This window comes from Anabrus simplex, chromosome 1, assembly GCF_040414725.1.
Source record: "Anabrus simplex isolate iqAnaSimp1 chromosome 1, ASM4041472v1, whole genome shotgun sequence".
In the NCBI taxonomy this organism is placed as follows: domain Eukaryota; kingdom Metazoa; phylum Arthropoda; class Insecta; order Orthoptera; family Tettigoniidae; genus Anabrus; species Anabrus simplex.
The window spans coordinates 217,555,258-217,582,458 of record NC_090265.1 but is presented as its reverse complement, the minus strand read 5'-3'; the positions used below and the strand labels follow the sequence as shown (position 1 = coordinate 217,582,458).

Here is a 27,201-nt window from a genome sequence, read left to right as displayed (position 1 = left end):
TTGATGAGATGCCATGAAAATTTGTCTTTGTGCAACATCCTTTTTGCATAGAAAGCTCCGTTCACCTAAATCATTTTCCCACTAAGCTGTGTTTAATGCCTAGTGGTGATGAGAGTGAAAACAGTGCCTACACTATAACTAAGAATAAGGATAGAAAGTATAGCAATAATTCTGATTTGTGGAAAAGTGTTGTTAAGAGAAATCATGCAGTGGGAGAGCTTGTGCATCCTCTCGAACAAGGGAACTTGATTGTGCTAAAAAGTTTGTAATCTCGTGTTGTAAAAAAAAAAAAAGGGTACATGAAGCATTCATTTACATGTGAATCTCGAGAAATATTACAGGCAATTCTAAAGAGCAAGGCAATTCTTTAAACATTTTCAATTTATTTCTCTCATGTCAGATATTTTGAAAATGTGAACAGAGAGGGGGAAAAATGCTTTCATTCCGTTTTGAGATATTAGTGATAAAATTCTCCAGGATACACTTTTAATGAGGTACGTTACAAAGAAATAAGTAATGATTTCATGAGTAAATCCAAAAACAAATTGCAATAAGTATTTTTGGAGCTCCAGTGTAAAACTAGGAGCTGTGGAAAGGCCAGTGTGCTGCAGATTTTGAAACGAGGTGGAGAACGGTCCAGAATTAATTGAAAACAGGTACAGTAGTGTACATTTTAATTGTCATGTACATTGTTAAGTAAAGCTTGCTTTTCACGTAAGAGGCCTACTGAATTTTCATGTATGTTAGAACAGGTCATCAAATATTCTTTAACAGATTATTTCATATTGTAGGTCGAGTTACAGAGGAGAAATTGGGAAGCAAGCCAATCATCCTACCAAAATTGGTGAGAGTGTCTGGAACCTTGTTAAGTTTCATTGGTCCCAGATCCCTTTTACCGAGTCTCGCTACAGATTGGAGAGAAAGAGGAAACATTTGAAGAATCCTAAATTTACTATTATGAAACTGTATGATGCTTTTAAGGAGTATAATAATTTAATAATTTCGTGTGGCTATTTCTAGCTGAGTGCAGCCCTTGTAAGGCAGACCTTCCGATGAGGGTGGGCGGCATCTGCCATGTGTAGGTAACTGCGCATTATTGTGGAGGAGGATAGTGTTATGTGTAGTGTGTAACTTGCAGGGATGTTGCAGACAGCACAAACACCCAGCCCCCGAGCCACTGGAATTAAAGATGAAGGTTAAAATCCCTGACCCGGCCGGGAATCGAACCCGCGACCCTCTGGACCAAAGGCCAGCACAGTAACCATTTACCCATGGAGGCAGACAAAGTAAACTCGTGTCCTCATCCCGAGGTGGTGCAGCTTCTTTTCAGGTACACCCCCAATGGAGGTCAGCTGCATGTACCACTTTAACCACGTACCAGCCCTCCTGCCAATCTTAAATTTCTGGCAGTACCAGGAATCAAACCCGGGCCCCCTAGGACGGCAGCTAATAACACCAACAGTTACGCTGCAGAGGTGGACACTTAAGCAGTGCTATTATGACACAATGAATAATCCTCTAATGGTGAAATTTAACACATACCACAGGTACTGGAGGGATAATAGTGAATACTCTTTCAGGCAGCCACATTCAAACATATGCGACTTTTGCACAGGGTGCGAGCTGCTTTAAAAAATAATCAACATGACCCATGCAAACAAAGTTATGAAATACACAAGGAAAACGTTGAGATATCCTGATTCCGAGATTGAACATTATGCCATAGTTTTTAAAAGCGGTTATTGTAGCCATTCTCTTTCAATATGCACTGTCAATGATGGAACAAGTACTTTCTTTCTGGAATCTGAAGCCAGAAAGGATTCTAATTTAGTGTCCCCATTTATTTACTACTGTATTTTATTATGAAACAGCTGGAAGTATACAAGTGTATAAAAAAAGGTGGTCTTCTCAGACTCTTGTGGAGGCCAGAATAAAAATGTTGTTGTCATGAAGTTTGGCTTTCCAGACGTTTGGGTGTGGATAATGAGCATATAATATTTTCCCATGCAAGGGCACTCATACGTGCGATAGAAACTTAGGGATGTACAGTATTGCTCTTTAGTCAAAAGGGTTTAAAACATTGAAGTTCCTGATCAGTATCTGAAGTTGATGAAAGAATGTAAGCAACAACCAAAACCTTCTGAAGCTTTTATGGCTGGAGACTTCATATAAAATTGGTTGTTGGCATTGCTTGTATGTTTCACTAGGCACTCCAGACTAAAGGCTATACATTTTCAATACAGAACTTGTTTACTTGCATTACAACATAAGCTATTGCCTGAGTCAGATGCATACTTTCCTGTGTATCGACTTTTCTCACTCATGATTGAAGCTTCTAAGTGCCTACCTAGATTTCTTACAACTCAACCTTGTGGAAGTATCTAAACCAGGTGTAAAAACCTACAGAAAGAGCAGATGTTCTCTCATTGGGGAAGTTCTTAAAACCAGAAAATCAAGAGTGGCTTACACAACTTATTAACCAAGGAAGTGATAAAAATCTGGAAAATGATGTGTTTGAAATAGTAACTGATTGTGGTTCAGAACGATCTGGGTGGTAAGAATAATTTATGTGAAATAATTCAATCTTAAGTACCAATATTCAGAATGTAAATATTTTCAGAACTGTTTTAATACAAGAACAGTATTGGTTAGAATTCTTTTAAGTGTCTTCCTCATCTTAATGCAGATGGTTTAACAGAAATTGTTCTACCAAGTTTATAATCAATACAGCTCTCAATAAATGTTCCAGACATTAAGCATTATTCCATTTCAAAACTTCAGACTCTTTTTTTCTCAAAACTTGTTTTCAGCACTAATGCCGTTAATGCACCCAGCTCTTCAAAGAATGCATTTAGAATATAAATTAGAATATTTCTGGTCCAAAGTATTACAGGGGTTAGGTAAGTCTAATCCTCCACCCTTATTGTTCGTTTACATCATTTACTGAAAGAAATACTTGCTATGTGGCCAAAAGTCTCCAGACAGCCCTTGTTCATTCCAAAGACACCAGCCATGTACTAATAGGTACATTTGCTACTATCTTATTACAGTGTTTAATCTTCGCAAAGGCTTTCCACAAAGTTTCAATACACTGAAGGTGGAATTGCATCCAATCAATGATCTACTTCATCCCAAAGATGTTCGATAGGGTTCAGGTCAAGGCACATCCATCAGATTTTTTTGCAATTGTCCTTACTTTGTGGACAAGAACATTATCATACTGATAGAGGAAAGATCCAATCCTTAACTGCTGCCACTGTGTAGGAAGCAGGTTATTGTCGAAATATTTCCACAAACACCTGCGTTCACAGTGCCATTGACCAGAACTAATGGTCTGAGCCCAAACCAGGAAAAACAGTCCAGGACCATCACATCACCTCTACTGAATTTCACTGTTGCTACAACATACTCAGGCAAATACTATTTACCAGGTATCTGCCCATCTGAGTGCCACAGCATATATCATGGTTCATCACTCCAAAACACTTTCCACTGCTCCACAGACCAATAACGGCATTGTTTGCACCATTCTAAGTGATGTCCTGCATTCATTCATGCAATCAGTGGCTTCCAGGCAACACCTCAACCCTGGAAACTGGGCCCTATCAAGTCTTGACACGCTCAGTCACTGACCTCTGTCCCAAACCTGTAAGAGGAGTCCTTTGCAATAGTTGACAAGGATGTCCGATGATTGGTTCGTAAAGTACGCTTTAGAGTTTGTCTGTCACTATCAGTTAATTTCTTAGGCCTACCAGAGTGATGATTGTGTTCAGTGCTTCCGTGATATTTTACACTAACATTGCTAACAGTGGATCTGCGCACAAGTAACTCCCATGAATTCTCTACGACTGAATTATGAACTTGTGGGTCCTACAATAGTACCCCATTTGAACTTTCTTATTTCTCTACGTTGACTCATCCTGACAGAGAACACATCTATAATGTTGATGCATTGTGTCTGCACCCTCAGATTCATTGCTAGATGTCACACAGAGCACGTTCAGGAGGATGTCCAAGACACTTTTGGCTACTTGGTGTATAACTTTCAATCTATAACTTGGATGATGAAAAGAAGTAGCGAATGTGATATGAAAGTTAAAATTTCTGAGACTGAAGTAATGTTGACTAGGAAAAAACAGAAGGCAGAGAATACAAAATAAACAGGTAGATCATTTCAAATATTTAGGATGTGTATTCTCCCTGGATGGCAGCACAGTTAAGTCAAAGTGTAGAAAAGCTAATGCAGGAATTTTGCAGTTGCAATCAATGGTACTTTACAAGATATGGAAATACACTGACTGACAGAGCAAATGCAACACCAAGAAGGAGTGGTCAGAACTTTATGCCAATTGCAGGGTAGACTGATGTCACTGAGGTATGCTCATGATGTGAAATGCGCCGCTGTGCTGCGCACGTAGCGAACGATAAATGGGACACGGCGTTGGCGAATGGCCCACTTCGTACCGTGATTTCTCAGCCGACAGTCATTGTAGAACGTGTTGTCGTGTGCCACAGGACACGTGTATAGCTAAGAATGCCAGGCCGCCGTCAACGGAGGCATTTCCAGCAGATAGACGACTTTACGAGGGGTATGGTGATCGGGCTGAGAAGGGCAGGTTGGTCGCTTCGTCAAATCGCAGCCGATACCCATAGGGATGTGTCCACGGTGCAGCGCCTGTGGCGAAGATGGTTGGCGTAGGGACATGTGGCACGTGCGAGGGGCCCAGGCGCAGCCCGAGTGACGTCAGCACGCGAGGATCGGCGCATCCGCCGCCAAGCGGTGGCAGCCCCGCACGCCACGTCAACCGCCATTCTTCAGCATGTGCAAGACACCCTGGCTGTTCCAATATCGACCAGAACAATTTCCCGTCGATTGGTTGAAGGATGCCTGCACTCCCGGCGTCTGCTCAGAAGACTACCATTGACTCCACAGCATAGACGTGCACGCCTGGCATGGTGCCGGGCTAGAGCGACTTGGATGAGGGAATGGCGGAACGTCGTGTTCTCCGATGAGTCACGCTTCTGTTCTGTCAGTGATAGTCACCGCAGACGAGTGTGGCGTCGGCGTGGAGAAAGGTAAAATCCGGCAGTAACTGTGGAGCGCCCTACCGCTAGACAACGCGGCATCATGGTTTGGGGCGCTATTGCGTATGATTCCACGTCACCTATAGTGCGTATTCAAGGCACGTTAAATGCCCACCGCTACGTGCAGCATGTGCTGCGGCCGGTGGCACTCCCGTACCTTCAGGGGCTGCCCAATGCTCTGTTTCAGCAGGATAATGCCCGCCCACACACTGCTCGCATCTCCCAACAGGCTCTACGAGGTGTACAGATGCTTCCGTGGCCAGCGTACTCTCTGGATCTCTCACCAATCGAACACGTGTGGGATCTCATTGGACGCCGTTTGCAAACTCTGCCCCAGCCTCGTACGGACGACCAACTGTGGCAAATGGTTGACAGAGAATGGAGAACCATCCCTCAGGACACCATCCGCACTCTTATTGACTCTGTACCTCGACGTGTTTCTGCGTGCATCGCCGCTCGCGGTGGTCCTACATCCTACTGAGTCGATGCCGTGCGCATTGTGTAACCTGCATATCGGTTTGAAATAAACATCAATTATTCTTCCGTGCCGACTCTGTTTTTTCCCCAACTTTCATCCCTTTCGAACCACTCCTCCTTGGTGTTGCATTTGCTCTGTCAGTCAGTGTAAGTCTGCTGACAAATCCTTACAACATTCTATATTCAGAGTGACTTTGGGTGTATGTGGGTGAAACTTGGATGGACTTGGAATTATCTTATTCATAAACTGCAGATAATTGACATAAAAGCAGCAAGAATGATTGTTAGTAAAAACAGATAGAAATAACAACAAAATGGCACTCGTAACAAAGATTTAAAGGCAAAGTTGGGACCGAACTTGGGTGGATGAAGCTCTGCATATGAATTGGTTTCAGTGGCAAACTACAAGATGACAGTGGAGGTTAGACTACCTAGGAGAATAATGTTCTCATGGTGTAAGAGAAGCAGAGAGAGACCTGGGAGACTATGATTAGTCTCAATTTTTAACAATTTCAAGGTAAGAAGTATAGAAGTAAGAGAGATTACAATGCTAACTGTAAATAGATGGTTGTCGAGGCACTTCGTTCATTTACAGAGGATTGCAGACTGAATACCAAGTCGATAATGAAGAAGTATGTTTACATGTATATGTTATTTCACCAGGTATTATTTATCACAAATCTTCATTTATAGCAGAGAACAACTTAAAAATACTTACTCTCATTCACCAGCATCGATCATTAAATTAATTCATTCAATTGTTCAATTCATGCTGAAAAAAATCCTAGATATATTTCAACTGGTGCATGTAAATTCAGGGAAAATAATACAACTGCCTATAAAGCTTTGATCATATTATTATTATTATTCTAACATAGGTACGGTACAATAAATCATCTAAATAATTTAAAATCATGTTTTCCAAGGCAAGAAATAATGTAATAAAATCTCACTCTTACATACTTCTGAAACTGTTTTAGCTCAAAAATGGAAGACATTTACTTTTTCACAATTTAGATGAACAATATTTTTTGGCGCAAGTAAGTAAAGAAATTGTTTGTTAAATCAAGTCATCACAAGAGAAAAGGCATATAACATTTCTATAGCTCAAAGATGAGATAGACAATTTGCGAGTCAGTAAGAAGAAACGAGGAATACTGTCAAAGCTACTTTGAAAAGACTGACTAGGAATTATACCACCCAGCAATCTAATGCAGCCAAAGGATCCATTAAACAAAATAATGCTGCCAAAATCAAGACTTGTTTTGAAGTATTTGAAGTGAACGAAACCAGGAATATCCACTTGTCTGGACAACATTGTGGCACAGGTATGGTACTTCCGAAGATGGGATGTAGCAGGCTGTTAACTTCATTCTTCAACGATACTGATTAAGAGAGATTGAAACTGATTAACTGCTAACAGAGGTTTACTGTACCCATCTCCAAAAGCAAAGCAAAATACTGCTTACTACCTACCAAATCCAACTTCTGAGCCATAGACGAGGAGTTTTGAAATGCATTCATGACAAAGGAATTCACAAGACCATGAAAATAACAAAAGAAACATGCAGAATTTAAGAGAGATTCCAGTACAATCAAAGAAAGCCATGTTACATGGCTCCTAGTTGATAAACATCATAAGAAGAACAAGCCACTCCTTTTCGCTTTCCTGGCTATCATTTACCCCATAATACTGTCCTTTTCTTTACACACTGGAAGTGTCGTATATGGCTCCTTTGAACAGTCTAAGCAATAACAGGCTGATACACTACACAATGACATATGGAGCATAAATCTACACTCAAATACAACCCACAATTATATCCTGTCCAACTGAGAAAATGGGACCAACAAGCAAGACAAGTGCTGAGGAAAAAAGAAAAAGCATTGAAAATTAGTGGCTATTAAGATAATTTTGCAACTTTTTCCTTGAAAAAGGATTTGATTTACTAAAAGCACCTTTTTAATAATGGTATGTAATAGCATTAACTTTTACAAGGTACACATGCATAAAGAAACAAAAACATGCCATGCTTTTCAGATAGGAAGAACTACTACTACTACTACTACTACTACTACTACTACTACTACTACAATCAAGGAATCATGTCAACAAAGGTGATAAGCCGTACACAATATAGGCTACTTACAGTATGGAATAACATTTAACATATGTATTCAATACTTTTATACAAGTGGAATGGTTTTTGGGTAAAACTCTTCATATGATGTAAATGACCAAAAATAGACCATTTTATATATGTGCGACAAGAATATTTTAAAGAAAACCTTAAGTGTATTTTTTTTTTTTACATTTTGGGGAAAGATCAGAAAGTAGATTTGCATACCAACAATATTGTTTGGATTACAATTTCATTCATAATTTTGGGCATGGTTTTCATTCTGAATTTTTATCTAACCGTTTCCCCAAACTATTATACATACATAAGTAGTCACCAGAAGTTGATATCAGAGCTCATTTGGTTTTATTAGCACCATGTCTAGAATATTCTTCCCTCTAATTGGTTCAATCACTTTCTAATTCAGCTGTCCTTTCTATATTAACTTATTTACTATTTGTTGATCATGCTTTCTATCATTTGTATTACCATCCCAGTTAACATTTGGTAAATTGAGAGATCACCCACAACAATAATGTTCCTTTCTGTGCCATTCTACACATAGCTGTACCAAATGAATTTGTATGACTGCAATAGTAGTAATAAATTCTTATCAAATCATTCGGCATAGTTCATGTTTTCCATCTCTCACTTTTTTTTTTTTAATAGACCGAGCTCGATAGCTGCAGTCGCTTAAGTGTGGCCAGTATCCAGTAATTGGGAGATAGTGGGTTCGAACCCATCGTCTCCATAACTTCATCATATTTATGTTATTTACACTTCTTCAATAAATAAATCAATCAATGCTGATCTGCATTTAGGGCAGTCACCCAGGTGGCAGATTCCCTATCTGTTGTTTCCTAGCCTTTTCTTAAATGATTTCAAAGAAATTGGAAATTTATTGAACATCTCTCTTGGTAAGTTATTCCAATCCTTAACTCCCCTTCCTATAAATGAATATTTGCCCCAACTTGTCTTCTTGAATTCCAACTTTATCTTCATAATGTGATCTTTAGTACTTTTAAAAGACACCACTCAAACTTATTTGTTTAATAATGTCATCCCACACCATCTCTCTGCTGACAGCTCGAAACATACCACTTATGATACAGATGTTTATTCCCATAGGGAATCTGAAATACTTATCCCGAATGAGTAAATTTATAATACCAATATAAATAGTCCCTTATTGGACATTATAAATTTTCCATGAAGATCTATCCTTATATTAACACCGAGATACTCACAATGATCCCCAAAAGGAACTTTCACCCCATCAATGCAGTAATTAAAACAGAGGACTTCTATTTGTGAAACTCACAACCTGACTTTTAACCCCATTTATCAATCATACCATTGCCTGCTGTCCATCTCACAACATTATCAAGGTCATTTTGCAGTTGCAGTTACTCACAATCTTGTAACTTATTTATTACTCTATGCAGAATAACATCTGCCAAAAGCCTTATATCTGATTCTGCTTCTTTACTCATATATATATAAAACATAAGAGAAAGGTCCAATAACACTGCCTTGAGGAATTCCCCTTTTAATTATTACAGGGTCAGATAAAGCCTAGCCTACTCTAATTCCCTGAGATCTATTTTCTAGAAATATAGCAACCCATTCAGTTATTCTTTTGTCTAGTCCACTCCTGAATCCAAGATATCTGCTGTATCTTGCTGGAATCCTAACTTCAGTGGAATAACCTTTCCTTAACCCGAACCGCCTTCTATTGAACCAGTTATTAATTTCGCAAACATGTCTAATATAATTGGAAAGAATACCTTCCCAAAGCTTACATGCAACGCATGTCAAACTTCCTGGCCTGTAATTTTAGCTTTGTGGCTATTACCCTTTCCTTTATACACAGGAGCTACTATGGCAACTGTCCATTAATTTGTTATAGCTCCTTCATGCAAACAATAATCAAATAAGTGCTTCAGATATGGTACTATATCCCAACCTATTGTCTTTAGTATATTACCTGAAACCTTATCAATTCCAGCAATTTTCTAGTTTTCAACTTTTGTATCTTATTGTAAATGTTATTGTCATCATATGTAAATTTTAATACTCCTTTAGCATTAGTCATCTCCTCTATCTGGACATTATCCTTGCAACCAACAATCTTTACATACTGCTAACTGAATACTTCTGTCTTTTGAAGATTCTCGCATACACACTATCTTGTTTATTTAATGATTCCTGGAACGTCCTTCTTGGAACCTGTTTTTGCCTTAAAATAACTTCCATTTTTCACTAAATTTGTATGACTGCCAATTATGCTTGCTATCATGTTATCCTTCTTTGCTAGATTCAATTTCCTAGCAAGTTTCTTCAATTTCTCCTTACTTCCACATTCATTTCTGACTATGTCTTTTCAACCTGCACCTCCTCCTTAGTCTCTTTACTTCTCTGTTATAATATAGTGGGTCTTTACCATTCCTTACCATCTTTAAAGGTACAAACCTATTTTCACATTCCTCAGCAACTGATTTAAACCCATCCCAAAGTCTGGTTTAAATTTTTATTTACTGTTTTCCACCAATCATAGTTACTTTTTACAAACTCCCTCATGCCCATTTTATCACCCATATGGTACTGCCTAATAGTTCTACTTTTAAGACCTTCCTTTCTATCACATTTATTTTTAACTATGACCAAAACAGCTTTGTGATCACTAATACCATCTATTACTTCGTTTTCTCTATAGAGCTCATCTGGTTTTACCAGCACCACGTCAGGAATATTCTTCCTCTAGCTGGTTCCATCACTTTCTGAATCAGCTGTCTTTCACATATTATCTTATTTATCATTTGCTGGTCATGCTTCCTGTCATTTGCATTACCTTCCCAATTGACAGTTGGTAAATTGAGATCCAATCACGTTCCTTTTCATATCGTTTCCCACATACCTGATTATCTTATCAAATAATTCTGAATCAGTGTCACTGCTACCCTTTCTCAGTCTGTACACTCCAAAGACGTCAAGTTGCCTATTATCTTTAGAGATGAGCCTTACACCTAGAATTTCATACTTGTCATCTTTAACTTTTAGGTAGCTTACAAATTTTTCTTTCATCAGAATGAATACTCCCCCTCCTACAACTTCTATTTTATCTCTACGATACACACTTCAGTGCCATGAGAAAACCGTTAAAAATGTTTTTTTTTAAGTGTTTTGTTCATCAAGATAAATCTCAGTAAAAGGGGAGATTTCCTCATGAAATTCATAAACATGTAATACAAGCAGCAAAACATTATACTTCAGTGATTCTACTGCGCGAGACTCCTGCTCCTCATTTTCTAGTTTTAAGCTCATTTTCATATTCTGGACAAGCTACACAGGTCCCTGCTCATATGCAAGTACTACAATTTGAATGTAATTTTTTATACCCTCTAGTAGTCAGAATTATTTATAAATACCATGGAGTATGTAATAAATGTACCCCTCAAAACATTCTTTAGCTACAACAATTTTGAATGATATGTATTTACATCAAGTACAGTAGGTACAAGCATTGATTGTTGGATATGTTGTAATGTGCAGTTAGTCAACCAGTTCATTAGGTACCGGTACGGTATGTAGCTTTACTGGAATGAGCATGGAATTAGTATGCAGCAGACTTGAGTTGATGCATGTTCACACTGAGGGGGGAATTATTTTGTTCCTTTTTTTTTAACCTTCCCTTAGTTTGAAAAGATGTTTTCTTGTGTACTTGTTTCCAGTAATTTGATATTTGTGATACCCTGAAAAATACCTTTTGTTAAGCAGGAATGAACATGCACAGAATGATCAGCAGGTGGGGAACAAGATTCCCAAACACCAGTTCATAAGAAAGTACCGTAATGTTGTAACTGATGACCCATTTGAGTCATGCATGTCAGAGCACGTCACTGAATGGACGTCCTGCCACTGATCAGTGCAAACCAGCTGAGCAAGAGCAGAACACACACAGTCTAACAACAGTGAATCAGTTGGATATGGCATTAACATGTGTGTTTTAATTCTGCAGAATCAGATTCATATAAAATATTTTACAACAGTTGGGTTTGACCCATGAGCAAAATTTGGGTCTCATAGAATTCCAGAATAAGTCCCATGTAGCTATGCTGACAACAATTGCAGGGTTCATATAAAAGGAGATATCCACCTTAAAGTATGAACAGCAAGTTTTTCATTTGGATAGTTGAGTGAATGGAGAGCTGTAAAGTTCACAATGTTTGATCAATTACAGAATAGAAGCAATAAATCAAGATGAATAAGGAAAAATATTGGTACCCTGACAATGATATTTTATCGTATGTAAATGTGAAATAGACCACCAGTGTACAGTGCACTGGCATGAGGAGCTCATCATATATTCTGAATTATGAAATCCAGATCTGCACGTCTCATAAGTTTTACAACGTGCTAAGCTTGAACAATCCCGTGTAGGTGATCAAATCAGGATTCTCCAGAATATCCATCTACATTGTTAATGTTTGTGTCTTTGGACATTGTAATACATCATTGTAATGCTGTGTATCAGTAGAGATTACTGTACAGAGATCTAGTTCTCAAATATGAAAGAAACCGACAATCATACATATATAATCACAACACAAATTTTCTTAGCTTACCTCGCCCATTTATTAATACTGCAGCATGGAATACAAGCAGAATCTCATAAGAGCATTACTGTTCAAATAAGACTTACAATCTAAAGGGCATTAACAAAACCTATGAAGGATTTGTTTTGCAATGCAATACCTAAAATTCTACTTTAAGGACAATCATTACATTTTTTTACAAGTTGGTGGTTATAACCTATGTAAATAAATCACATGATGCCACTAAAAGCTGACCTGTGATGGTGTGGTCATGATTTGTAAATGCTATGCATTCTACTGGAACTTTCAGAATGTCCAAGTAAACATTGCATTTTTTGGATGTGATGCTATTTTTATACTTTTAAAAATCAGAAATCAGTGCACAGGCATGTTAGAACACTTCAGAAGTACAGTATAGAAAGTGCGATGTTGGTAAATCAATGCTTCAAATGTGGTTTACAAAATTTGAAGCTAGAAATTTTAGCTTAGATGAGGCAGATTGTCTTGAAATTTTTTTCAGCAGTGTATAATTTCATGAAAGTAAAAATGACAGCTAACTTAAAATTAAAACTTAAAGTAATGGACACTTCAAAATCCACTAAAGTAGTTCATAGAGATGAAACAAAGAACACTTCCTGCTCTGATCTCCACATTTTACACTAACTCGTAGATTGGTATTCCATTTGCTATATGATGCTGAAATTCAATAAAGAATTAGTTTCTTAAATTAATGGCGACTGGAGATGAATTGAACCCAAGAATTTATTGCAAAAATTATCCTGACAGTAGGCAGCAGAATCATTGAGCCAAGCACCCAGATTCATGGGATTTTTGAAAGAATTCTTTGTAATTAACACACAAATAGAATAAATTTGAATTTTTAATGTAGCCATATGGAGAAATTACACTCAAACCTTGAAGAGATCAGAAATCTTATCCCCTGCAGAAAGTTATGTTTCTCCCATACCCAGATGATCTCTCTTACTTGATCAACCCATCTTTTTGTGACCCATCCTCGTGTCCTTTTGCCAGAAACTTTTCCTTGGAAAATTAATTTTTCTAGGTTGTCGTCCTCTCTTTTCATAATGTGACCAAAGAATTGCAGGATTCTCTGGTACACAACTTGGCATAGACTTTCTTATATTCTAACTAGCAAGATACCCGTGCTTCGCTACGGTATATACTGAAATTTACAATAGAATGCTTATTGTTTTAGATATATAATCCGCCGAAATTCGCGATCTGACTCGTTTTCTGCGAGAATCCGCCAAAATTCGCGATCTGACACTTCTCTAATAGATTACGGCATGTTTCCTCCCATTTTCAATCTTTTTTATCCAGCAATCGATTTCGTAATTCCTGGGCTTGGTCCAGATATTCCACCCGGTCAGTTGGGTCCCTAAATCTTTGCCATCTTTTCCTATAAGCATCTTTAATATGGATCAAATCCTTCAGGAGATCCGGCGTGGTGTCGTCTTAGGTGCCTTGGCGGTACTGAACCCGCGGCCGGACTGCATTCTTAGTCATTACCCGTCCAGGACCCATTTTCAGGGAGGTCCGCACCTTTGACAATGGTCCAGAACATTATTATTATTATTATTATTATTATTATTATTATTATTATTATTATTATTATTATTATGTTCTGGACCCCACAGCAAGATGCAAGACAGCTACTTGGCGGTAAATTACATCTGCTGCCAGTGTCATTGTTACAATGTGACCAGCACCATCGTCGGGCGTAGGCAAGTGTGCGGGATTTTTGGCGATACCAGTGACATACTTCCGTGCATTATTGACCTTATTATAGAGGTGAACAATTTGGCGGCCCATCTCATTCCTATCGTTTATTTCAAATGTTTTAAAGTTTTTATTTTTATGCCAGGAGAATCTACTGTAATCTAAGAACGTTCTCCGAATGAAAAGATGGCTGTTGAAAACGAACCCAGGAAAGATTAGAAATGATTGGTTTATGATCAGAATAAGTACATCGAAACTATATAGCCTGTTTCCAGTCATTCGACAGAGTCAGGAATGGAATGAATAAAGCCCCATCTAGCGGCGACAATAGGAATTGTGCCGGCTGCCGAAGCACACCTCTGAGGCAATGGTCGATGAATGACAAATGAAATGAAATATTGGACAGTGTTGCGGGAATGAATGATGACAGGGAAAACCGGAGTATCCAGAGAAAAACATGTCCCGCCTCCGTTTTGTCCAGCACGAATGTCGCATGGAGTGACCGGGATTTGACCAACGGAACCCAGCTGTGAGAGGCCGGCGCGCTGCCGCCTGAGCAACGGAGGCTCCTTATAAGTACATTATGAACAGTAAAATAAATTGTTCTCACCTCCTTTTACACTCCACCGCCGTTAAGTTTATTTACCCCCCCCCCCGAAACAAAATTAAAGAAGGCGTGTTTATTTATGTTTAAAGGAGATTCCAAACACCAATGTTCACGTCTGTTACCTTCAGTTTTGAGATATAAGTATCTCCATAAAAATAATTCACTTTTTTCACTTCCTTTCACACTCGTCCCCCCCCCCCCCCGGTAAGTGAATTTTCCGGCAAAAATTACTTGTTTCTTTAATAGTAAAGGATCTTCTAAATAGCAATTATCACGACTCTAACTTCTTCAGTTACGATTTATGTGTCCTCATGAAAGGAATTCAACTTCTTTTCACTCCCCCCCCCCCCCCCCGAAGATGGTTTCCCCACCAAAACGCGTTTTTCTTTCTTTAAGAGGATTCAAATACCAATTTTCACATCTGTAACAACTTTAGTTTTTATTTGATGTATGTATTCTCATACAATTAAGTCAATTTTTCAATTCATTCAACCCCCCCCCCCTTCATTGGAGTTTCCGAGAATACGTGTTTCTTTACTTTTAAAGCAGATTCCAAATGTCTAATTTCATGTCTGTAATATCTTCATTTTTGAGATATCAGTAGCCTAATTTAAAGAGTTCAACACCATTTTCAGTCACTTTTACCCCCCCCCCCCCTTTTTCACCCAAGTGGTATTTCCGAAAACTAAAAACACACGTTTCTTTATTTTTTTATAGAGATAAAAAAATACCATTTTTCTCTTCTGTAACATGTTAAGTTTTTGAGGTATACTGTAGAAATTCTCATTTTAAAATTTCACCCCTTTTTAGTTCCCCTTAAGTGGAGTTTCCAAAAACAAATCACCTATCTTTCTTTACATTTACAGGATATTCCAAATACCCACTTTTTACGTCTGTAACACTTTACGTTTCTCAGATATTCTGTAGATATAGTCTTTCAAAAAATTCACTCCAATTTGTCACTCCTGTTTAACTGCCATTAATTGGATTTTCCAAAAACAAAGATATACGTGTTTCTTTATTTTTAAAGGAGATCCCATATACAAATTTTCAGTTCTGTAATATCTTCAGTTTCTGAGATATATATATCCTCATTAAAGGCATTCAACCCATTATTCACCCTTTTACACCCCTCCTATTGGGATTTACAGAAAACCAAAAATACATGTTCCTGTATTTTTAAAGGAGATTCTAAATACCAATTTTTTACACCTGTAAACTTTTAAAGTTTTAAGATGTAGACACACTCATTTTAAAAATTCACCCCCCTTTTTCACCCCCCATTATTTGGATTTTCCAAAACCGAAAAAATACCTGTTTCTTTATTTTTAAAGTAAATCCCAAATACCAATTTTCAGGTCTGTAATATCTTCAGGTTCTGAAATATAAGTAGCCTCATTAAAGGCATTCAACCGCTTTTTCACCCTTTTCCACCCTTTTCCACCCTTCCTATTGGGATTTTCCGAAAACAAAAAAATACGTGTTTCTTAATTTTTAAGGGAGATTCTAAATACCAATTTTTACATCTATAAACTTTAAAAGTTTTGAGATATAGATACACTCATTTTAAAATTTCACCCCCTTTTCACCCCCCCATTAATTGGATTTTCAAAACACAAAAAAAAATACGTGTGTCTATTTTTAAAGGAGATCCCAAACACCAATTTTCAGGTCTGTAATATCTTCAGTTTCTGAGATATAAGTATCCTCATTAAAGTCATTCAACCCCTTTTTCACCCCTTTTCACCCCTTCTATTGGGATTTTACGAAAACAGAAAAATACCTGTTTCTTTGTTTTTAATGAAGATTCTAAGTACCAATTTTTACATCTGTAAACTTTAAAAGTTTTGAGATATAGATGCACTCATTTTAAAAATTCACTCCCCTTTTTACCCTCCCATTAATTGGATTTTCCAAAAACAAAAAAATACGTGTTTCTTTATTTTTAAAAGGGATCAAAAGTACCAATTTTCATGTCTGTAATATCTTCAGTTTCTGAGACATAAGTACCGGTATCCTGATTAAAGGCATTCAACCCCTTTTTCACCCCTTTTCACCCCCTCCTATTGGGATTTTATGAAAACAAAAAAAATACGTGTTTCCTTATTTTTAAAGAATACCAATTTTTACATTTGTCAACTTTAAAAGTTTTGAGATATAGATACACTCATTTTAAAATTTCACCCCCCTTTTCACCTCCTTAGCGAAGGAATATCCAAAAATCCTCTCTTAGCGAGCACGTACATCTTAATATGAATATATCCCCAAAATTTCATTTCTTTATGTCCAGTAGTTTTGGCTCGGCGATGATGAATCAGTCAGTCAGTCAGTCAGTCAGTCAGTCAGTCAGTCAGTCAGTCAGGCCAAGTTATTTTATATATATAGATTTCCGGGATGACAGAATCATTTGTTCGCCTGGCTGTCCACGGTATTCACAACATCTTTCTCCAACACCACATTTCAAAGGTGTTGATTTGGTTCCTGTCTTTAGCTTTTATGGTCCAAGTTTTCCATCCATACAGGAAGATTATGAACACAAGCGAATGGACCAATCCTTTCTTCGTATTCATAGATATTGCTCTATCTTGCCAGATGATCTTTAATTTTTCCATAGCTGTATGTCCTAGAAGGATGCAACGTTTGATTTTTTTTTCACAGCTACTTGTATCCTCGATTATTGAACCAGATAAGGAAGCTGACATACTCTTTGGAGATTATTCAGGTGCTGTGGCTGAAGCTGTACCTTTGTTGACGATCATTAGTTTTGTCTTGCTTCAATTAATTTCCACGCCAAGATTGTGATTTTCCTGTTGTACACTATCCACTATTTCGACAAGCTCCTGCTGGCTACAAGTGCGGTATCATCCGCAAAACAGAGGTTATTATAGTCTAATTAAAACAACGTGCGTGTTCTGACAGCTCGCAGCACGTGGCACCGAGCAAAGGAGTGGGAGCGCTGTGTTGCCACATGATCTGGCTGGGGTTACTACTTCACAATCAACAGCTCCCGTTCTGCGCTAAGTGCTGCAGATATTAATATCCATGTACGGAGATCACGAGGGTGTTAAAACAATATTAAATATCGATGCTATTATTCCAAAGTGGCTCAGCAGTAATTTTATCAACTCAAATATCTTAAGACATGCTCCTCATTCCCCTCCCTCATAGGCTTTTATCAGTCTATCCCCGGAAGACTGATTTCATTTTTAGGTAGGTTTCAGTAGCAGAATGGCACTTTCAGTGGCCTGCGCTCAACATTCTGGGTTCAAATCCGGGTGAGGATTGGAGAAATATCTAAGATTTTTGTATATACAGGGTTACTCACCTAAGATATTACACGGAAATAACGTCTAAACAATTAAAGATATCTGTATTCTGTTTTCATATTCATAAATGATACCCAGGGGCTTATAAAATAATGTGCTACTTATTCTCATAGGGTGATTAATAACCAAGATATTGATACTACATATTTTTAAATGGAACGGCACAATAACATACAGCTGGTCTAAAAGTTCCACTGCGTACAAGTTCAAATATGTAAGTATTTTCAAAATCAGACAGTTACTTTTTGAGATATCAATAAAAACCACAGTTGGGCTTTTGCGTGCCGCATCAGACAGCGTGCAATCGGCCAAGGACGTATTGGCACGCACGTTGTTTCCTAGCATCGATTCCAGCCACAGAATGGATACCAGGCATGTAATTTAAACTATCGTACGCATAATGTGATGTACCGTCACATACCCTGGGTGTGCAATGTTATTGTGTGACTGGTGAATGCATGAGGAAGGGAAATTAAAAGTTTTTTTTATTAATTCATGTGTAACAGGTTGCGCTCAGTTTGGAATTTCCCCACGTATGGGAATGGGAAGGATTTGGAAAGGACGTCGGCCATGCCTATCTCAAAGGTACCAAAGTATTTATTTTATTCCTTATAAAAACATCAACCCTCCCCTGTCCTGTCATGTGTTTGCCTGTTATATACACTTTGCAAACCCATCACATGTGTACGATATGCTTACATGTCTGGTATCCATTCTGTGGCTGAAATCACACCCGGGAAACTGCTTGCGCGTCAATATGTCCTTGCCCGACTGCATGCCGTCTGATGTGGCATGCAAAACTGCGCATGCTGTTCTTATTGATATCTCAAAAAGTAACTGTCCGATTCTGAAAATACTTACATATTTGAACTTGTACACAGTTGAACTTTTAGGCCAGCTGTATGAATTTGTGCCATTCCATTTAAGCATATGGAGTTAGTATCAATATCTCTGTTTTTAATCACCCCATGAGAATAAGTGCACAATATTTTACAAGACCCTGGGTATCATTTACGAATATGAAAACAGAATACAGATATCATTAATGTTTTAGATGATATTTCCGTGTACCATCTTAGGTGAATAACCCTGTATAAAGAGGAAAAATCGGTCAGACCCTGTCATAGGCGTCGGCACAATTTAAGATGCTAGTTGTAATTGAAATTGCAGTTGTGAGAAGTAAAAGTCAGTCTTTCACCTTGTTGTTTCAAGTGCCTTTAAACTTGCGATCATTAGACATGGGATCTCTTTTTATTGAAATCTGAAGCAAAAAAACTCATATTATAAACACAGGTCGTGATTCTTAATTTCTAAAAGCCCACATGCTTTGTCCACCTTAATGAGAAGGAAGCACAGAACAAGAAGAATGTATAATTATTATTTTAAGAAAAAAATAATAAACATTATCAAAATTTCTAAGCGTGCTGGAAATACCTTTGTGTGATGGTCCAGAAACATTTACTCCCTCTCTTTCCCCTTCACCTTCTACCCAAGGGTCCTTTTCTTTCTTTACTCACCTCCCCCTCCCACCCCCCTATTCTAATTACTGAAGCTTGATATATCTTTAATGCTGCTGCTGTTCTTTCTACAACTTTGTTAACGTCTATCAGTGGGCCTCCGTTTTCCCTTTCAGACTCAAAAATTCTCATAAGGCACACACCATATCGCGAGCTTGACCATGAATAACTAATATGCCTCCCCACTACGCTTGCCTTTTTTCGAGGTGGATGAATTCTTGGTCGGCCTCGTGGTCATTTAGCGGCGCTCTGAACAGGTTTCAATTTGTTGCAGTTCAGTAAATGACAAGGTGTTATAAATGACACTATACTACACAATACTAAAATTTATACTGCACTAAAATGCCAATCTTGATAACGATACACTTATTAACACAAACACAATAGCACTATAAATATTTAGCTGGTTTCAAAAACACGCTATACAGATAATGATATCACTCAAAGAAGACAGTTATATAGCCCAGCCACATGTGCTATGGTATACTCTTTGGCAACGTGGAACTCTGACCTACCGCCTCACGGAGCATTAAGACAGGGGGGTTTAGTAAAAGGGAGAGCGCGTCTAGCTGGGATTGGCTTAAACACGAGGCGTGTACTGGTTGCCATAATAACTGCCATCACTTACTACCACACTGGAAGCTGTCAGAACACTCACGTTGTTTTAATAGCAGTATAATTCTCTTCCCACCAATCGAAAATCCTCCTTTCCAACTGTTGAGGGCATGCCTCATGATATATTCACCGTAGATGTTAAACAATTGAGGTGATAAGATGCATCCTTGTCTCACACCTTTGGAGACTCTGAAACTTGATGATAGATCACCATCAACTCTGACTTTGGCCAACTTGTTATCGTATAAGCCTTTTATAAGTGAAATGAGATTAGATAGAATTCCCATTCCCTCTAGAACACACCACAACTTCTGCCAAAGAAACACAATCAAAGGCCTTTCGGTAGTCAATTAAGCAGAGAAACAAAGGAATGTTGAATTCATGTGCCTTTACAACCAACTGACAAATATTAATATCTGTTCTCTAGTTCCTCTTCCCTAGACAAAGCCAGCCTGTTCTGATGGGAGCTGATATCAAGGTTTCAAACATTCATTTATGATATGCAATAATATTTTACTTGCATGTGATATTAGTGAGATGGTTTGATAATTCCCACAGTTCCTTGTTGATCCCTTTTTGTGAAGTGGAATGAAGATGAAAATGGGCCAGTCTTGTGGCCATACACTACTGTCCCATATCTTGTTACAGATGAAGTACATAAATGTACTCCTTCTCCCATTTCCTTAATCATTTCCCCAGTGGTGCCATCACTTTCTGTTCCTTTATGATTCTTCTGGTGTTTAATTGCATCTTCTACTTCTCTCCTCAGTATTGGAGGCTCTGGTTCTGACTAAGATTGATTAGGGATGTACTTATTGCAAACATTCCTGGTAGTCACATCTGCATATAGATTTTCACAGTATTTTTTCCACCTTTCAATGGCCAGCTGTTTCTCTCCATCTTCATCTTCCACAACCCATGAATGGGGCTTGAAGTCGCAAGTAATTTTCTTTACCTTCATAAAGAGATCACAAGTTCAGTCTCGTCACAGATGTCATGAATTAGGCTTGCCTTATCAAGTCTGCACTGCTTTTGAATTTTCCGAGATAGTGATGCATGCATTTGTAAATATTTTGGGATATTATGAATTATATAGTTGGACTACTACTAGTGTTCTTCCTCTTCATAATGAGCACAAATTTTGTGTAATATCACTCAAGACTAGAGCCTCCGTGGCTCAGGCGGCAGTGCACTGGCCTCTCACCGTTCGGTTCTGTGGTTCAAGTCCCTGTCTCTCCATCTGAGATTTGTGCTGGACAAAGCCGAGGCAGGACAGGTTGTCTCCAGGTACTCCGATTTTCCCCGTCATCTGAGCATTTCATCTATCAGTCATTAATCATTGCCCCAGAGGAGTGCGACAGGCTTTGGCAGCCAGCACAATTCCTAACCTCGCTGCTAAATGGGGGCTTCATTCATTCCATTCCATTCCATTCCTGACCCAGTCGAATGACTGGAAACAGGCCGTGAATATTTACTTATCAGAGTCAGGTTGATGTATCAAGAAATAATTATGGTGATTCATTGGGAAAATATGTAATAAGAGAAATAAGGTATATAAAGTAAATTGACAAAACTGTAGCTAGGGTAGAAAGTCCACTAATAAATGCTTAGACTACAACTGGTGTTTGTAGCAAAGTTCTATTAATCGTCATAGAACCCTTTATCTATACATGATGCAGAACTATTCTTTCTCAATGCTTTCTCAATTTATTTTTCAATGCTTTTCTGCACCAGAATTTTCCAAGCTTTTGTTCTGGGAACACTATCACAGACCTTTCCTAAATTTTGCAATCAATAAATGTCTATCATATCCTTTCCATATTCCCAGTTATTTTTATATTTTGCCCCATAAAGCAAACTTGGCTCCAATGTTGATCTTCCTATTATGAAACCAGACTGCTGTTCTTGAAGTTGCTCGTTCTAATATTCTTTCCATGATTTTGGTAACACTGTGTTTGTTGCAGTTCTCCTGTAATTATTACATACTTCCTTATCTCCTTTCTTGAAAACAAGTATTTGGAAGTTAAAACCAATAGCATTTCCAAATAAATTATATTGGTCAAGCAAATGGGAAACCCTGCCAACCTGGACCCAATGTTTGGGAAACTAGACCATGCCTGTCACAAGCCAGGGCTAAGGGCAAATGATAAAAGGTTAACACTTCTTTAAGAAACCTTGGTCCAGCTAGCCTGGTTGGAAGCACTTTGCGAGGGTCCCTTTCCAGGATTAGAGGAAAGAACGGTCAGCAGTTTTGAGGGCAAAAGAGGATGGCACATCCCGACAGCTGATAAAACTGAGGAACTATCTTCAGTGCCGCAGCTACAAAAGATGTCTGTTCTCCAGAGGAGTGGCTTCTTATTAGAATCTGGTAGTGGATATCAAATGCCTTAAATGACAGATGGAGCGACACATCGGTTGGTATTAATATTTGTGTCTTAGCCGTATTAATAGTTGTGTCTAGTCAAATTCTGGATCTGACTGCTAGGGCATCTCCCAGGAGTGATGCTTTCCGTTCCTACTCAAGCGGCATCGGAAATGTGTGAGGGCTACTTGCCAGACGGGACAGACTGAAGAAGCAACAGTCTATATTGGAATGACAACGGGAAGAAACAGAGAATTTGCTGACAATCTGAGAAACCGCTACATTGACCAGCTGACAGCTGCCACTGTACAACAATAATGCTAAGAAATATCAAGCAAATGGGTTACATGCAGGGGTGGCTGTACATTACACGCTGAAGTGCTGCAGCATATTGTCTATTTAAAAAATAAATTATTTTAATAATATTCTACAATCAAATACAGTGCACTGAAAAAGACGTCAGCCAAAGAATAGGAAATCATTCAACTCCCCTCACAGCCAGGTAACCGCAGATAAATTAGTCATGCGCTCCACGCCAGGTGCTTTGCAGATCACAGCTCAGTGATTATTTCTAAGCTTTTTGCCAAAAAGCAGGAACTCTGCCTTTTGCGCATGCATGCCCAACTTTTCCGATGTACTGTGGAAACAACAGCCAAGACATCACTTTAGAGCAAGTCTTCATTCGACCACAGAGAGGCAACACCAGTCACCATTGAATTTCAACCAAAATGAGAATGTGGCAGGTGGCACCCTCTTGACTCAGCGGTAATATTTAAGAGAGGATCGCTAAAAGCGAACGGGTAAACAAAATACTGTACAGGAAGCCATCAGCTGTTCCCGTGAGGTCTTTTAATACTCCCAACTTGCCTGTTCCATAGCCACATTTGTAAATCGGTGAACTATAAAAATTGTACTTTTTATGTTGTCAAAATAAGGACATGATATTGTGATTTTCCTTAATTAAAAAATGTCTAGTTTATAAATTTCACTATAACAACATAGACATTGCTGGTTTTATTTCAATCATTTTGGCAACATTGAGAAGTTCTGTTTTTTTTGCACGCTCACACCAAGTGTTTCCGAGTTCGTAAATGTTTTGTCATTGCAGATGTGCTTAATTAGTTTTGTATGAGAAATGTGTTTATGTGTTGGGGTTGTTTGCATGTTTGTTTGGTATGGAAAACTAAGTGGGGAGCCTCTTGAAAACCGCATATGTTTCTAAATATTTTTATTATTTCGAGGGGGGATGGGTTATAGCACACTACTGATTTTCTGCACGAGCCACCACTGGTTACATGAGATTGTAAATGGGTTTAGAAGTATGAAATAGCCATGACTATCTCTCCCGTGTTGTACACATGATCAGTAAGTGCAAGTCTACTGTAATACAGAAAACTTTGCACCTATTTTGATCCAAGTCTATAGTAGACACAAGTAATATTAAATGTTACATTTTGTTTCAAATGTCATCAACCCACATAGCAACAGAACATTTATTTAATGTTGATTAACTATGAATATGCAGCAAACATTTTATGTCATGTAGGCTATGTTAATGCATATATTGGATTTTTTTTTTTCATCATTTCACTGCTTTAAAGTTTTAAGGAAGTAAAACTTTATATTTGAGATAGTTATTTAGTTTTACTAATAATCAGTTTCCCCACAGGCTTGGATCTTAACACAAAGAATTTACCTTTTTATTTATTTTAAGTAACCAACATTTAACTACTATTCTTTCAAAATAGAATAGGAAAGATTGAGATCCCCTCCCCCCTCGGTTCCTCAGTTTTTACCTGCTGCACAGATGCACGTTCCATTTACTGGTGAGCATTGAGCATCATTTTTACAGTTGCATATATTCTGGCAACCTTTGCCATATGTGTATAAGGGACAAGGTCGAGAACATGTTTTGCCATCCCAGCCAGCTTTACATTCACATTTCCCTGTCCATGGATGGCACCTGAAATCAGAGCAAGTTATTGAAATTAAATGAAATAGAATAAAAACTCTACATAATCACACAATTATTCTTAATCATCAGTCCTATTTAATTTATGAGAAACAGATGTAGTTAATAATAATAATAATAATAATAATAATAATAATAATAATAATAATAATAATAATAATAATAATAGTGATAATACTGTTGTTTATTGTCATTAGACAACATACAGTGACAACAGACAGAGTTAAATACAATACATAAGTTAAAGTTTAAAAAATATAAAAACATCTAAATGTCAGCTTATCATGGCACTTTGGGCTATTTGTTTATTCAATAGCAACTGTGGAGCTGATTATAAATACCAGAGTTACCTACCTATTAGGAAAGTGCAGATTTCCATATTCACCCCTTGACGATAGAGTTACTTTTTCTTCAAATTCAGATAGGGAATAAAAACTGTTTAATATCAGCCAGATTTTGAGATTGTTTTAAAGCTACTTAAGGGCATATCTTTCTATTCGGCAAGTAGCTTACTGAATAATTTAATACCATTATATCTATCAATTTCTCGTGTCTTTTTTAATCTAAAGTGTGGTAAATCTAAATCATTCCTTTTCCGTGTATCGTATGAGTGTACTTCTATAAGATAACAGATCAAGATTTTCTTTAATATTAAGAATGCAATGAAATATGTATAGTGATGGGAGAGTCATAATAGTATGTGCTTGAAACATAGGCCTGCACAACTCCCTATTGGCCTTGCCTTTTACACATCTTATTGCCTTCTTTTGCCACTTGAACCTATCTTGAGCGTACGTAGGTGGTTTGAAAAGTTCTCGGAATGTACTAGAATTAAGTATCTTACCTCGGTGGAATAGCTTTTATTTTTCAACATAGTCTCCCTGTAGACTAATGCATTTGGACCAGCGATGTTCCAATGCCTTGATCCCATCTCGAAAATGATATTCCTCCAGGCCTGCAAAATACCTCTCCAATTCGGCTGTCAGTTCTTCCCTTGTAGAAAATCTCCATCCACCGAGGAAAATTTTCAGCTTGGGGAATAGAAGAAAGTCTGATGGTGCCAAATCAGGTGAATAAGGTGGATGTGGCAACAATTCGTACCCCAGTTCATGAAGTTTTGCCATGGTAATAACACTTGTGTGCGGCAGAGCATTGTCCTGATGAAAGATAACCTTTTTCCCTGCCAAACCAGGCCTTGTTTCGCGTATCTTTTCCTGTAGTTGGTCTAGGTGGTTTGCATAGTATTGCCCGTAATTGTTTGGCCAGTAGGAAGATAATCTATCAGCAGAATGCCTTTTGCATCCCAGAAAACTGAGGCCATGACCTTTCCGGCCCAACGCACTGCCTTTGCTTTCTTTGGTGGTGGTGAATCAGCATGTTTCCACTGCTTTTTGACTGCTGTTTTGTCTCTGGGGTATAGTAGTGGACCCAAGTTTCATCTGTAGTCACAAACCAGCGCAAAAAATCTTGTTGGTTGCACTGAAAACGGGCCAGACTTTGTTCGGACATTTCCAATCTAGTGCGTTTATTGTCCAATGTCAAGAGCCGCGGCACCCATCTTGCGGATAATTTTTTAATACCCAATTCTTCGCTTAAAATATAATACACCCATTCGGAAGACATCCCTACAGCTTCAGCAATCTCCCGCACTTTCAGTCGACGATTCTCCACGACCATTTTATGCACTTTTGCGATAAATTCTGGGGTCGCAACACTTTTCGGCCGTCCACTACGCGGATCATCATCCAAGCTCTCCCAACCAAATTTAAACTCGTTGGTCCACTTGGCAACAGTTGAAAATGAAAGAGCAGAGTCCCCCAGTGTGTTCTGAAAGTCTGCATGAATTTCCTTTGCTTTCATACCGTACCTTTCTTTACAAAGTATTTAATCACTGCTCGAATCTCAGTTTTTTCCATTGTCACAAATCACTACGCGGGAACAACAACAAAGAGTCGTCACTACCACACTCCTGCAGCTAGAGCACTGACGCGCCACGTGTTCACTAACAAAGGATGTGTGATTATTGCGCGGGAACCTCGTTGCTCTAGCACCGACATCTAGCGGTGATGGATGGCTTTTCCGGCGTTTGCTCTATTAACCAGCGTTTCGTCTTAGGTCTGACACTAGACTCTTCAAAGTGGGATGTGTCAGACCCTACCCACTGACGCTGGGGTGTATGCAGGTGAACTTATCAGAAGCTTATTTATTGAAGCACAGTCTGATAACTGCATACGGGAGATAAAACTCCACAATGGAATTAATGCCCGCCTAGCAATTCCAAATGGAAATTCTAAGTTCCCATAGGGAATTAGATTCTTTTCCACCAATAGAGCATATCAAAATCAGATCAAAATTAGATGGATGGCTTTTCCGGCGTTTGCTCTATTAACCAGCGTTTCGTCTTAGGTCTGACACTAGACTCTTCAGAGTGGGATGTGTCAGACCCTACCCACTGACGCTGGGGTGTATGCAGGTGAACTTATCAGAAGCTTATTTATTGAAGCACAGTCTGATAACTGCATACGGGAGATAAAACTCCACAATGGAATTAATGCCCGCCTAGCAATTCCAAATGGAAATTCTAAGTTCCCATAGGGAATTAGATTCTTTTCCACCAATAGAGCATATCAAAATCAGATCAAAATTAGATGGATGGCTTTTCCGGCGTTTGCTCTATTAACCAGCGTTTCGTCTTAGGTCTGACACTAGACTCTTCAGAGTGGGATGTGTCAGACCCTACCCACTGACGCTGGGGTGTATGCAGGTGAACTTATCAGAAGCTTAT

The 27,201-nt window shown here is 38.4% G+C and overlaps 1 protein-coding gene across 2 annotated transcripts in view; it reads right to left on the bottom strand.

Annotated features, from left to right (window-relative positions):
* LOC136885811 (protein draper) overlaps nucleotides 1-27,201 on the bottom strand; it is a 314,515-nt gene that overhangs the window by 74,000 nt on the left and 213,314 nt on the right. For both annotated transcript variants that reach the window (XM_067158547.2, XM_067158548.2), the window contains exon 9: nucleotides 24,241-24,407. In XM_067158547.2, the coding sequence (XP_067014648.2) occupies nucleotides 24,241-24,407 (167 nt within the window). The remainder of the gene's footprint in view (nucleotides 1-24,240; nucleotides 24,408-27,201) is intronic.